The sequence below is a fragment of the Hyalella azteca genome, unplaced genomic scaffold, assembly GCF_000764305.2.
Source record: "Hyalella azteca isolate HAZT.00-mixed unplaced genomic scaffold, Hazt_2.0.2 contig4936, whole genome shotgun sequence".
NCBI lineage: Eukaryota > Metazoa > Arthropoda > Malacostraca > Amphipoda > Hyalellidae > Hyalella > Hyalella azteca.
Window position 1 is genome coordinate 16,272 of NW_025935144.1, and position 13,444 is coordinate 29,715.

The window sequence follows — 13,444 nt, forward strand, 5'->3', positions numbered from 1 at the left end:
TTTTGCAATTTCTTCAGACGTAGTAGTTTCAGGTTAAAAACGAAAGAAAGGAATATAACCATGTCATATTTATTTTAATATACACAAACCCTTTACCTGACCTAGAGGACGGATTCTCAGAGATCGTTACGATTAGGTCTTCACACAAGCAAATAACAACCGTTGCACCCGACTGTCAGATCGTCGTAAGTATTTCAAGAATCCTGTCCCCTATGAACTGCTTTGTAACACGACCGAAATATATGTACAACTATGCGAGTGAAACTAGCACATGTCCGGCTATTAGGGTATAACTCCATTGATTTCAAAACTCACTGCTGCTACTGGTCAGATAATTTGCATACTACAACAAAGAGTGCACGAAAATGCGAGTCTTTTAGTCAAAATATGACATCTTAACTGCCAAATCCTAATCTGGGAAGAGTAAATGAATAGAAAACGGACAGGAGCAAAGACTTCACTTAAGGAAGATTGCTCAACAACGCTAATCACAATGGAGCGTGACGCATATTCAGCGGTGACCATTTGAGCGATACAATCCAATGCACAAAGTGAGTTTCAAATTTTCATCTAACATCTATATTTCAACAAATCAAAATAAATTTTTTAACTATTATTAGCTAACAAAACGTTTTCCCCAGGGCCCAAAAATATTTAATGGAACCAGCATGATGGTCATAAGTTAACGAATAAACATGATATATTTCGTTCACACATACAATTGTAACATTAGGGAAGACTCAGATGCGACGACGAAATAGATCAACTAACACATGATCGAATTATTGCAAGGAGAGATACGTTGACTAGAGCGAGTAGTGATTAACACAGGTCAATATCCATGAATGCAGACAGATATATAATTTTGACGCACTTAAGTACTTAGCAAAAAAAGTTTAATCATGTCGGCGTTTGTGACGCGGCGTCTCAGCTTTCGACATCTTAAGAGTCATGGAAGGTTATTGGCACGACTTCAGCCACGGACTTCTTAGGATCATGGGAATTTGCAATTTTTTCTTTACATTAACTAGAAAATCATTCATTATAACTCCGTGAGGCAAGCCATCTCGATGAGTATAAGTCAGAAATTTATTTTTGAGAATATCACGATATGAATAAATAAATGATTAGGAAATGTTGACATAAATGTTGAGGCAAGTAGTTCGGCCGTTAAAAAATAGGTAGAACAAATATTTCTGTACATTTCAGAGCGTAACACAACTGAAAACATAACCTTTACCTTTCAGATCAGGTGAGGTTCGAAGTCGTCATCACTAAGTACACAATTTAATCAACAATGGCCCAGGTACTCTAAAAAAATAATAATTGCATCAGCTTTTACTAATGCTAAATAATAATACCTAGCCTAGCAACAACACAACATTGGGCTAACAGTGAGTACGCAGCTAACCTGCACGGTTAATTTAAATGCTGTCCTCAGTCGTCAAAAAGCTTTCAACAACTTCATATAATTTGAGCTCGGTACATCTTCGATTACGCAATGACAAAATAATACATTCATATTTAAGAAAATAATTGCCGACTGATTCGCTCAAAATTCCCCCTGAGCGAACCCATATTAGTCCAAGAAGCATCAAATCGTGCCTTTATTTGCCACTGAACTAAATTATAGGCCAAAACCATCGAACATTGGCTCCTTTCAGAACAAATTTACTGGCTCCTTTTAGAACAAAATTACAGATAAGTCATAATAACAACCAGCGTTCGCGATTGATACTAGAAAAAACATGAAGTTTCGTCAGAGTGGCACTTTAGCTTTATTGTACACACAACACACCTCTCAGAGCCCGCCACCTGCAGCATCGGCTTCTCCCAGCACGACTCGTTTATAGAATTTATTCATTTGCTCGAGGAAGATGAAGGTTAGGACAGTGTGAGGCCCGAGCCGCATGTAGTACGGGGTAAAGCCCTTCCATAACGAAAAGAACCCTTCTTTCTTCACAACCTTCGTGAGTACATCCACTGCTCCTTTGTACTCAGGTTTTCCGTCGATCATCTTCATGTTCTGGATCCTGAAAAATTACTTGATATTTATACCAAAAATTCTACCCAGATACACAAATTTACTCAGAAGTTATCCATGGTTAAAACAATCCCATTAACTAAATTACCATTAAATAAAAAATAGTTCACACAGATAATAACAATGAAAATAAGAGGCATATTTCAATGGGTTTACCTACCTGGTTTTGGCAATATCCACAGGCATGGATGCTGCAGTAGTTACAAGCCCAGAGATCATGGAGGCGCAGAAGTGCAGAAATATGTTTTCAGAGAAGTAACCTAGAGGAGAAATTAAAATGATGTAATAGACTTAGAACAATCGGAATAAAAATTGTTAAATTTGAAAATATCGCTGAGGTTAACTATACCTATGTACGTTATTATCAATTATACTATTCTTTAGTTTCCATAAAAATAAAATGATCAGTTAATGAATAGAGATTTTTTTAAATAAAATTATTGAACTTTTCATTATGATTGAACATTTGTTTGATCATGAATAACTAGAAAAAGGTTCATCACCCTAACATACTCGGGAGTCGTGATGCACAGCCAGCCCCAGCTCACCAGTTTGCAGGAGGCTCTGTTTTGCTTGAGAGTACGAGGCGAGCTGGGCTGCGTTGACGACCATGGCGCGTCCCATGGTAGGCACGGCGCCACGCCACAGCGTGAAGAGCCCTTCTTCAGACACGATGCGCACCAACGCGTCTACGACGTTCTTGTAGTTACGACGCTCCGCAGGGGGCAAACGTCCATCAGATGTCATGCGGATAAGTGACACCTGAAATGTAATAAATATTTTAGCAAATTGTACTTGTCTTCCCGTGAATAAAAAGGGTTTAGAATAAGCACAAATGAGTACCACTAATGACGTATTAAGGTATGATAAGCTAATAATGCATACTTTTTTTCTCAAATTATAAGCAAGGATACCATGAATTTGTTTGGACTGCACTTGCAGCCACTATCAAACAACCAAGAATGGAGAAAAAATAATGATGGTGAGATGGAAATGATATGTTAACCAGGTCTATGTAATGATTGATAAGAACTTGACAAGAAAGATTAATTTTAACTCGAGAGTCCTTATTAACAATTAAATAATATGCGCTTAAAATTACTTTTTTTTAACTTTAAAAAAAAAAACACTTCTCTTTAACTTCACTTCTTGTCCGTTTGTTTGTTTGTCTGTCTGCTACAAATCTTGTAATCGAAATTTAATACACTTCTACTTATCCTATCGATCTGAAATTTTGCACACTTGTGTAAAGTTGGAGACAATGCATGAATCAAATGTCAAAATAAATGATTTTAAAAATAAATAATTTTTTTTTCAATATTACAAAAAATTGAAAAAATAATTTGTCAGCTACAAATCTTATAACTGATATTTGACACACTTTTACCTGTCTAATTGATCTGAAATTTTGCACACTTGTGTGAAGTCATAGGTAATGCATGAATCAATTAATAGAATAAATAATTAAAAAAAATTATATATTGAAAAAATTTATATATTAAAAAAATTGAAAATTTAATTTTTTTCATATTCTAAAATTAAATGAGAAATTCATTGTACATCTGTAAGATTGGAGACCCTGGATTCTTTGGAAGTGTTGTCTTTAACAAGTAATTTTTAAACGTATATTATTTAAGACACTTCTAAAGTATCCAGTATCTCTGATGTTACACATGTACAATAATTTCTAATTTTTGTTTTCAAATATTAAAAAAGTAGTGTTTTTAAATTTTTTAATACATAAAAATTTTAAAAATTTTCAAATTCATTTATTCTGTCAACTGAATCATAAATTGTCTCTGATTTTATGCAAGTTTGCAAAATTTCAGATCGATTGGATAGGTAGAAGTGTGTTAAATATAGATTATAAGATTTGAAGCAGACAAAATTATTTCAAAATATTTCTTTATAATAAAAAAAATGTTAAATTTTAAAATTATTTATTCTGTCGATTGGTTCAGGCATTGTCTCCAACTTTATGCAAGTGTACAAAATTTCATATCGATTGGACATGCAGAAGCATGTTAAATACCGATTATAAGATTTGTAGCAGACAAAATTATTTTAAAATTTTTCTTGATGTAGAAGTTTTTTTTAACCCTTTAGCGGGCAAGCATTGAAATATCCATAAATTGAAATTTCTGAAACCATTTCAAGAAAGTAAGAAGTATTATACAATATATTTATTTCTATGAATTTTTGCAAATTCTGCCTATTGAAGGTTTAAATCGCACTTGAAGAATTCAATAAATGCAATCAGTACACAAAATTTTTCTTTATAATTAAAATTCAGTTTATGCAAATGAAAAATTAGAAACATAAAAATTCAATTTAATTAAATTTAATCAAGTTGCCAAAATAAATAAACACAGTGGGGGGAAATAAATATTCGTACACTTGAAAAATCGTATTTTAGTGTATGTAAGTACACAAACTTAACAGGAAAAGTGATTTAAATTATGTATAGAGACGCATAGTATTCAAAAATACTATCAAAAGAAATTAAATCTCAATGCAACAAAAAACAATGCAACATGTTCACTTTTCGGGGTGAAAAAAGTATTCGTACAAACAATAAATCAGCATTATTTTAATTTAATACTTGGTTGAATACCCTTTATTCAGCTCAACAGACACCAGTCTATTTTTATACGTCTCGACCAATGATTTGCAGATGCTGACTGGTATTTTATACCATTCTTCTTGGCACACCACCTTAAGATTCTCAATGTTTGTTGGGGACCTTTAATTTTGACAATATCTGCTCCACTCAAGCATACAATCTCACTCCCAGCCTCATTTACACTTACTTTTCCCCTAAGGGATCCAATTATACTGTCCCCCACCATGACAATGGGAGGCTTAGCTATTCTATTCTGAGATTATCGTTTATAGGCAGCCATTCCATCTATGTCAGTGCCACAGACTTTAGGGATGCTGGTCTGTTTTGGCTTTTGACTAGTCTTAATTTTATTAGCATACTCTGTAGTGCCAACTTCATTGATAGTGCCCTCCTCTATTTCAGCTTCTAGTTCAGCCTTATTGGCAGTGGAAGGGCCAGGCAGGTTTGCTGTCTCAGCCTGATTAGCTTTATTAATGATCTCTTCCAACTCTGAGACTCTTTTCTTAAGCATACTATTTTCATCTCTAAGAGCCAGTATGCACTTTCTACAGGCAATGTATGATTGCTTTATTTTTGAGTTTGACCAGTGGTCAATTCCAAGGGTTTGTGTGGAGTACCAGGTTTTGCACCTGGAGCACTCCACTTGGTCAGCTTTGATCTCGCTATTCTCATTGCTAACCACCCGCTTTTTGGCTGGCATTTGTTTGCCCATTATTGAATTGTTGTTGGTTTTATACAGCAATGTGCCTTCTTATACAGCAACTCACACACACCACCAATATTGGAGGGAAAAATATATTCTGCCTAACCTATCAGTTCTGAATTTTTCTCGGATGAAACAGAAAGAAACAACAGCAACAGCCAACACAGAGAGAACAGAACAAACAATACACTTTGAATAAGCTATCTTTGGTTAGGGGGCAGGGTGACAACAAAGGGGAAATATTTACATTAGGTACTAGGTATTGTTGCTTGATTTGTTTCACATGGTTACTTTGTTATTATTGGGACTGGGATAAAGTGCAAACCAATGTAGGAGAGTAGGTAAGCCTACATCATAGTAGTGAAAAAAGGACAGCAAGAGGCTAGTGAAAGAAAGGTTACTAGGTAGTTTCTGCATGGGACAGGTGACAATTACAATTATGCAGATTGCAGACTTGCAGTTGCCAAGTAGGTATACATATGGCCGTAGTCAGTAGTCACACAATTTAGTCAGTTATTCATGACCAACCACGTCCACCAAAGTCCAAAATCACACAATTTCTTATTTTCTTTTAATCACTTCTCACTTTTAATCACTTTTCACTCATGTCTCTTTCATTTACTTCTCTTTCGTTTACTTTCAAGCTAAAACCAGCAAAACGTGGCACGTGCTCCCACCGACCATAACAAGCGTGACCCACTACTACTCTCCGAGTACTCTGAACTGTCACAGTACACTGAACTGTCAGACTCTTATATCAGTATATATTGACACTTCCACCTTTTGAAGAAAATGCGGAAAGAGCGTCAATTCCATTTTCCTAGTCAAAACCTTTATTTAAATGCTCATATTTCAATTTGTGGACTTTGCAGCTGGTGATGCTATAGATAGAACGATGGTCAGATAATTAGTGATTGGCTCAGGCATTATAAGGATGCCTCAAAAACAAACAGGAAGCCGTGGTGAGGCTTTTTGAGACGCGATTTAAAGTGATCATATATGGTAACTTACCCGTGAAAGGGTTAAATTATTTATTCTGTCAATTGGTTCATGCATTGTCTCCAACTTTAAGCAAGTGTGCAAAATTTCAGATCGATTGGAGAGGTAGAAGTGTGTTAAATATCGATTATAAGATTTGATGCAGACAAACAAACAAACAACAAGAAGTGAAGTTAAAGAGAAGTGTTGTAAAAATGATGGAAAGCACATAATTTTCCATTCACATTGAAAATTACTCCTCAAATAGGTCATTTCTGTTGTAGATTGAAGTGAAAAGATAATTTGATTATATAAACAAAATTATATGAATTAAAAAAATCAAGTCTCCTGAAAAAATTGTAAAAAATCTCACTTCAGCTGGGGTGCCAACAAATGAGCCAACAACACCTGCCACCATGCCTAGGCCAGCCTTTGTGACAAAATTTGGAGGCTCTCCAGAAGGCCTGCAAGAAAAGGTATGAATAGGTCTCAAGGGCATAGAAAAAATAATTTTCATCATTGTTACGTCATCGACCTCCAAGAAAAAGAGACAAGTTTCAATGCATTTGATATGATAATTATTCACAAAAAACATTATACACTTTAGATATTTCTCACAAAGTTTAAGTTAAGCACATATAAACAATTTATATTTTCATTAATTAAAATGTAATGTACAATTTAATTAATTAAAATTAAAAATGTTTAAAATTTAAATTAAATTTAATTTAAAATGGATGTGTACAATTTAAATGAATTACATACTTTCACAACAGTTAAAATTGCAGTAGGTGAGAATAATAATAATTATTTACTAGAGCTGAAATTATCAACAGCATTGACTTTCAAGTGTTCAAAATTTTCACACAGATTCTAACATCATAAATTCCATACCGGTACCAAAAAATGAAGAAAACATTCAATTAATCAACAATTTGTCCAAAGATTTAATTCCTTATCTCAGATTCTTAATGGAGGCAATATCTTTTCTTAAAAATGGTAGCTATAATAAATACAGTAGCCTTCCTCAAGATTGAGCATCACCAATTAGCATTCTAGACAGGCAAAAATTTTGAATCATCAAGTTTTTCTCCCTATTTCTTTAATAAAAAAATAAGAAGTCTGCATTGCTGTCATGTTGTTCCTCAGCCATAAAACTTTTCAAGGTTATATTTTGCACTTAAATTCAACACGCCATAACTAGAAGAAAACCTTAAAAATGCACCAATTGATTGATACAGACCCTGATGCTTTTTCAAAAAGCCATGTATAGATTCCAAGACGTGTAGTGGTATAAGTGGCTTGTCTGAGCAGTCCAGCAGAGAGTCCTGAATACATGGCCATGGCTCCCTCAGTCTTGACTATGTGTTTGATAACATGAAGGCTGGTCTTGTGCTCTTTGCTAGTGGCCACCTGCATCCTGTTCTTTACCAGGTCCAGAGGTTGAACAAAACACGTGGCTCCCATTCTGAAAATATCATAAATCAACATACCAATAAATTGCAATGTAATAGTTAATTTCTTCACGTCATTTGACTTGAAATTGGTATATGTAAAATTTCAGGTCTGATAGCAATCAATTAAATATATACTGTACCAGTCTAAAAGACTTTCAGGCATTGGATAGGAATTTTCATTTCTCCCAAAGAAATGAATAGGCAGCTCTCTCAACAAAATGAATACCTTCAATGACAAAAGTCACTACTTAGCAGACTCTGTAATTAACTCGCTGCCAAAGTATCAAATGAGAAATTCTAATTAATTTTCTTTACTCGATATCAATGCATGATAATGATAGTAACCATCATGCTCTACTGGTCTTCTCATATGACTCAAACTAGAAGAGTCCAAAAAAATCCTGGCTTTACTATGCCAGCCATTTCTCAAAATTAACTTGATTTCAATTCCTATAAAAACTAAATTTTTCAAATTCAAATTTAAATTTATATTTTAAGTTTGATTTCAATTTCTATGATAAAAATTCTGAATTGGTTTCAATTTCAACAGAATGTTGTGGCTAAATTTTTAATTTATTCATAAAATTTATCATTACAAGTGACAGAATTTAGGGCTGGCAACCATGGTGGCAAAGCACAGAGTTTTTTAGACTCTCCCTCAAGTTCATTTTTGAGTCCTATATGTAGACCAGTAAAGCAGGGTTGGCAATGATTAAATCAAAATGATTAAATCACTTGATTTTTTTATAAAAAATCATGATTTTTTCTATTTTTTCGATTTTTTTGATTTTTTCATATATTTAAATATATTGAGTGGCAGTCTTTAATTTATATTGAGGTATTGTTATTCATGGTTTAGTATAAATGTACTATAAATGACAAATTGGCATATAAACTTGTTGCCTTTAGTGTGTATTAGGTTCCAATAAATTGAATGTTTTTGGTACAGAGGCATCAAGTGTGCAATACATTGTACGTAGCTAGCAGCTTAGCTAATTCTTATAAGGCTATAAGTACTAGTCTTTAACTATTTGACTATTTGTTATATATTGATTACAATATACAATTTAAATGTGTTAGCTAGCTTATACAGGGTGGGGCAGCACTTATTGAACAGTTGTGGGGCAAAATAAAAGAGTAATGGTGGTACATAAAGAAAAAAGTTTATTTACCTCAAGATTAGCATAACATACCATTTAAAATACTTATGTTTTGCAAACAATATCAGGAAAATGGGGTTTGTTAGCTGCATCACGCTGTTGGAGTTGTTCTCGGAAGTTTCCTACAGCACGTTCACACATATGGCAAGGATGGCCATAACCTCTGCTGCAATAATCCATCCCCTTTGCTGTGGTAGGGTGTGAGGGCAACTTCTGAACTTCTCTTTTAGATGTCTCCAAAAAAAAGAAATCACAAATGCTCAAATCAAGTGACATCACAGGCCAGTGTAAATCACCCCTCAGAAACACCAGACGTCCGGGAAACATGCGTTTCAAAACATTGGGTGACATTTGGGCTGTGTGAGCTGTAGCCCCATCCTGCTGGAATCACACGTCTTGCAATGCTTCATTTTCAACAATGTTTTCTATCATGGGCTGCAAGAAATTTTGCAACATTGCAGCATAGCGATCGGAATTCGCGATCACGGTTACTCCCTCCTCCGAAAACGACTCCAACAGTGTGTTGCAGCTAATAGCCCCCATCTTCCAGATATTGTTTTCAAAACATAAGTATTCTAAATGGTATGTTATGCTAACTTCTAGGAAAATAAACTTTTTTATTTATGTACCTCCATCAGTGTGGAATTCTAGAGGGATATTAAATTAACCAGTACACATAGCATATTGGAAAGCAGGACCTGAAAGGTTGGAAAGTCCAGGAACTTTCCACTTCCAGTCCATTTTATTATATACATTATACATATCCTATCACTTTTCAACTGTGATTGGTTTATGGGATTGTGATTTTAACCCCTTCCAGCTTTCCAGCTGTGATTGGTTAATGGAGTTGTAATGTTATCTGCTTTCTAGCTGTGATTGGTTGCTGGGGATGCTTTCAAGCTGTGATTGGTTGATGGGGATGCTTTCCAGCTGTGATTGGTTGCTGGGGATGCTTTCAAGCTGTGATTGGTTGATGGGGATGCTTTCCAGCTGTGATTGGTTGTGCCCATAAGCCCCGCCCCCAAATATGGTATATGTTCTACAGTACTGGCTAACTAAATACTTAACTTAAACTTGATCATTACAAACAAAAAGCCTGGAAAATTTTCAAAAAATCCATTAAATAAAAGAAAAATAGAGAATATCTATCAAACAAGAGACATTCAAACAATTTTATAACAAATCTGAGGTACTATACAACTGAAACAGTTTGTCCACTTTTGATCCTCCTCTTCATTGAATCCTCCTCTTTTGATCCTCCGCCACCTGGCAGAGCACTGTATCTAAGGAAAGCATTCCACCTTGGGTGGAAAGCTTTTTTATAAGTGAACCTCCATTTCTAGAATTCCACCCTGACCTCCATTATTCTTTTATTTTACCTCAAAACTGCTCAATTGGTTCTCCCCCACCCTGTATATTGAGAGGTTGAGATTGTATTGACCTTTTAGGCAATTAGAAAGATTTACCACCCTAATACGAGTATTCTAAATAAAATATTTAATTTCAATCTTTAAATATGTGAATTTAAAACTAGAAACAAAACAATTACAATTATAAGACTATATATAAAATAAATAAATGCAGTGAATGGATATAAAATGTTTGAATTATGCACATGTTTATTTCAAACAGTATTAGATTTTCTCATAACTTAAGTCTTGTTTCAAGTCGTATGAGGTTTGTTTGGTTATCGTTCAGTGTAAATTTAGTATTGGTTTATTGGTCTGAATTAAATGGGAACAGTGCAGTCAGTCACTCAGTCACTACTAGTTGGAGTGTATAGAGGTAGAGTCTGGTAGATTTATAGGACATAAAACTAGTACATAGATCTATTGATAGTGCTGTGCACTGTGCTACCATCTACAGTCACTACTAGTCGGTGTGTATAGAGGGTAGAGTCTGGTAGATTTTTAGGACATAAAACTAGTGGATCTATTGATAGTGTTGTGCACTGTGCTATCAGCTACAGTCACTACTAGTCGGTGTGTATAGAGGGTAGAGTCTGGTAGATTTTTAGGACATAAAACTAGTGCATCTATTGATAGTGCTGTGCACTGTGCTATCAGCTACCTATCTGTTACGTACTGTTATGTGACTTTTCAATGTTTAGAAGATCTGCATTCCTGAAGTGTTTTTGTATATTGAAGCCAGTTAAATGGTCAATATTTAGCTTATTACCTTGCTCCATACAAACTTTACAAAGCTAATGAATAGACTTATCAATAATTGTTTACCCAAAAATCCCTAAGTGGTAAACACAACCTTGGCCTGTTGGCCATTATTGAAGGCAATAAGTGCCCTTTTTAGCCATCCATTATGATCAATATACTGTTATTGTTAGTAGGCAAATTGCAACATAAAAAATAACACATCAAAAAGACAAAAAAGTTGAAAAAATCAAAAAAATCAAATAAATAAAAAAAATCATGAAAAAATCAAAAAAATCATTGATTTTTGATTTAAAAAAAAAATAAAAAAAATCGCCAACCCTGCAGTAAAGTATATCCTGGATACCTGCATTATCATGCATAAGAAATTGGTTTAAATTGTGAGTAAATGAGGAAATTAAAAATGAACTGATTCTAAAAAATCCGTGGTATGACACTATGCTGGCAACATAAGTGCTATAACATTTTAAGTGGTTTCGATATTAAGCATACTGCATACATGCAGGCATGAATTATATCTAATATCAATGACATGCAATTTGCCACTCAGCAGATACTGCACTTAGCTTGCTTCTGGTCAATAAAAACCCTAGTAAATAAGTCAGAAATTATGATTAGAAGGATTTGATTGCCATAAAATAATTAAGAAACTTTTTTAAGTCATACAAAATAGTGGCCCTATCTTGAAGGCCAGCAACAAAGGTCTTGTCATGAAGTTAATGGTATTGAGTGATGATGACAGCTCACTCCAGTCTCCAATCTCCATACTAAAGCCATAGCTACAGAGGTTTCTTACCATTTTTGCAGAACTAGCAATACTCCTGCTAGATAAATTGAATACTATCTAGTATCTACCTAATCCTAATTGCTAACAAAAAATCATAATCAAGCTGTAAAATTTCAGTAATATGTAATAATTTTCAATCTTGCAACCATAATTTATAATTAATGATGATGCATATTGGTTAAAACTTTTTAAATTAGGCTACAGTTTGCCAGTCTGCCAGAGGCTCAGAGCCACTTCGCCCAGTAATCCAACTGCAAAGTGCAAAATGTTTGCATAACATGTAAATTAGGTTAGCAATAACAAAACGGGAAAGTAATATACTCATCTCTGTAATGAAAACTTGAATTTGTTAACCCATTGAACAACTATGCGAGTCGTTAAAATTACTTTTCAAAAAAATTATTGATATAGTTAGGTAAGAACTTAAGAAGCGCCTACAATTATTACAAAGTAACAAAACTAACCTAAGTTATAGCGACTGTCAGGTTTCAGGTATATTAAAATATTTTATCTGTGAAAAATAATACAGCAAAATACTCACCCAGCCAATCCTCCAAACAAGAATTTAATTCCGTTGGGAATCTTGCCCTTTTCCTCAACCTTCGCCATGTTGCTAAGTACGAGAGCAAGAGCAGTCACGAATTCAAGTCACGAACTGACCGACAAGTTCGGAAGGAGATGATAGATAATTTGAATATTCTCAGCTGTTTTCACGATGTCTATGCAGATTCAGAAAATTTCACCAGGTAAACAATCTAACGGTGGTGGCTTGCAAGTTGCAACTCACTGCGAAATATTGCCTCATTATACACAACTGAACCACACATAACCCTTACCGATAGAGTTATGAAGGAATACATTGAGAGTTGAGATAGAGTTTGATACCCAAGCTTGTATTAGTTACTGTTGGACGTTAGAGCGTGGCCTTCGTTGTCAGATTTTTTATTTACCGCCAAGTTAATTGAATAAATGCTATTTTAGTGACCTGAAAATTTGTTATAGCATTGTCAGATGTTATCGTCCGTGTTGTTCTCAATTAAGATTGACAAACAGACAAAATAGTGTCATGTATAACTATACCAACTCCTACGCACATTACAATTGGCGAAGTTTTTTTAATGATTGGGTTGAAGACTTGTGCATTAGCGAAGTGATGGACCTCGTAACTATTTTCTTATCAGCTCTTCTCAATGTTTTATGGTCATCCAGACAGTTAACTGTTTTTTCTTAATATGAGCAGTTTCATTATTAACTACTGACAGGCTGGGTGAAGAGCAGCCGAAATGCCTAGCACCATATCGAACCCGGTGGGACTCTAGAAGCTATTTCAAACAATCGTCAGTCAAATTACAAAGATCCAGTCAAATTACACGATTTTAGATCTTCTGTGAACAACGCACGAAAAGTAAAACAATCGGTGATAGGCCACATCAGGCCTACACTTCAGCGCCGACATCACTTTAAAGTAAGAGAGGTGTTCGACAAGGATGTATCTTGTCGCCGCTTCTCTACAGCTTCCACACT

General features: G+C 34.6%; 1 protein-coding gene across 1 annotated transcript; it reads right to left on the minus strand.

The window, feature by feature from the left end:
• Positions 1-53: 53 nt before the first annotated feature.
• Positions 54-12,717, minus strand: LOC108677264 (mitochondrial 2-oxoglutarate/malate carrier protein). Its single transcript, XM_018165465.2, has 6 exons — positions 12,462-12,717; positions 7,592-7,816; positions 6,722-6,812; positions 2,593-2,806; positions 2,205-2,304; positions 54-2,033 (listed from the first exon to the last, which is right to left on the minus strand). The coding sequence occupies exons 1-6, from the start codon at positions 12,527-12,529 to the stop codon at positions 1,802-1,804; spliced, it is 930 nt and encodes a 309-aa protein (XP_018020954.1). The 5' UTR covers positions 12,530-12,717; the 3' UTR covers positions 54-1,801.
• Positions 12,718-13,444: the final 727 nt, after the last annotated feature.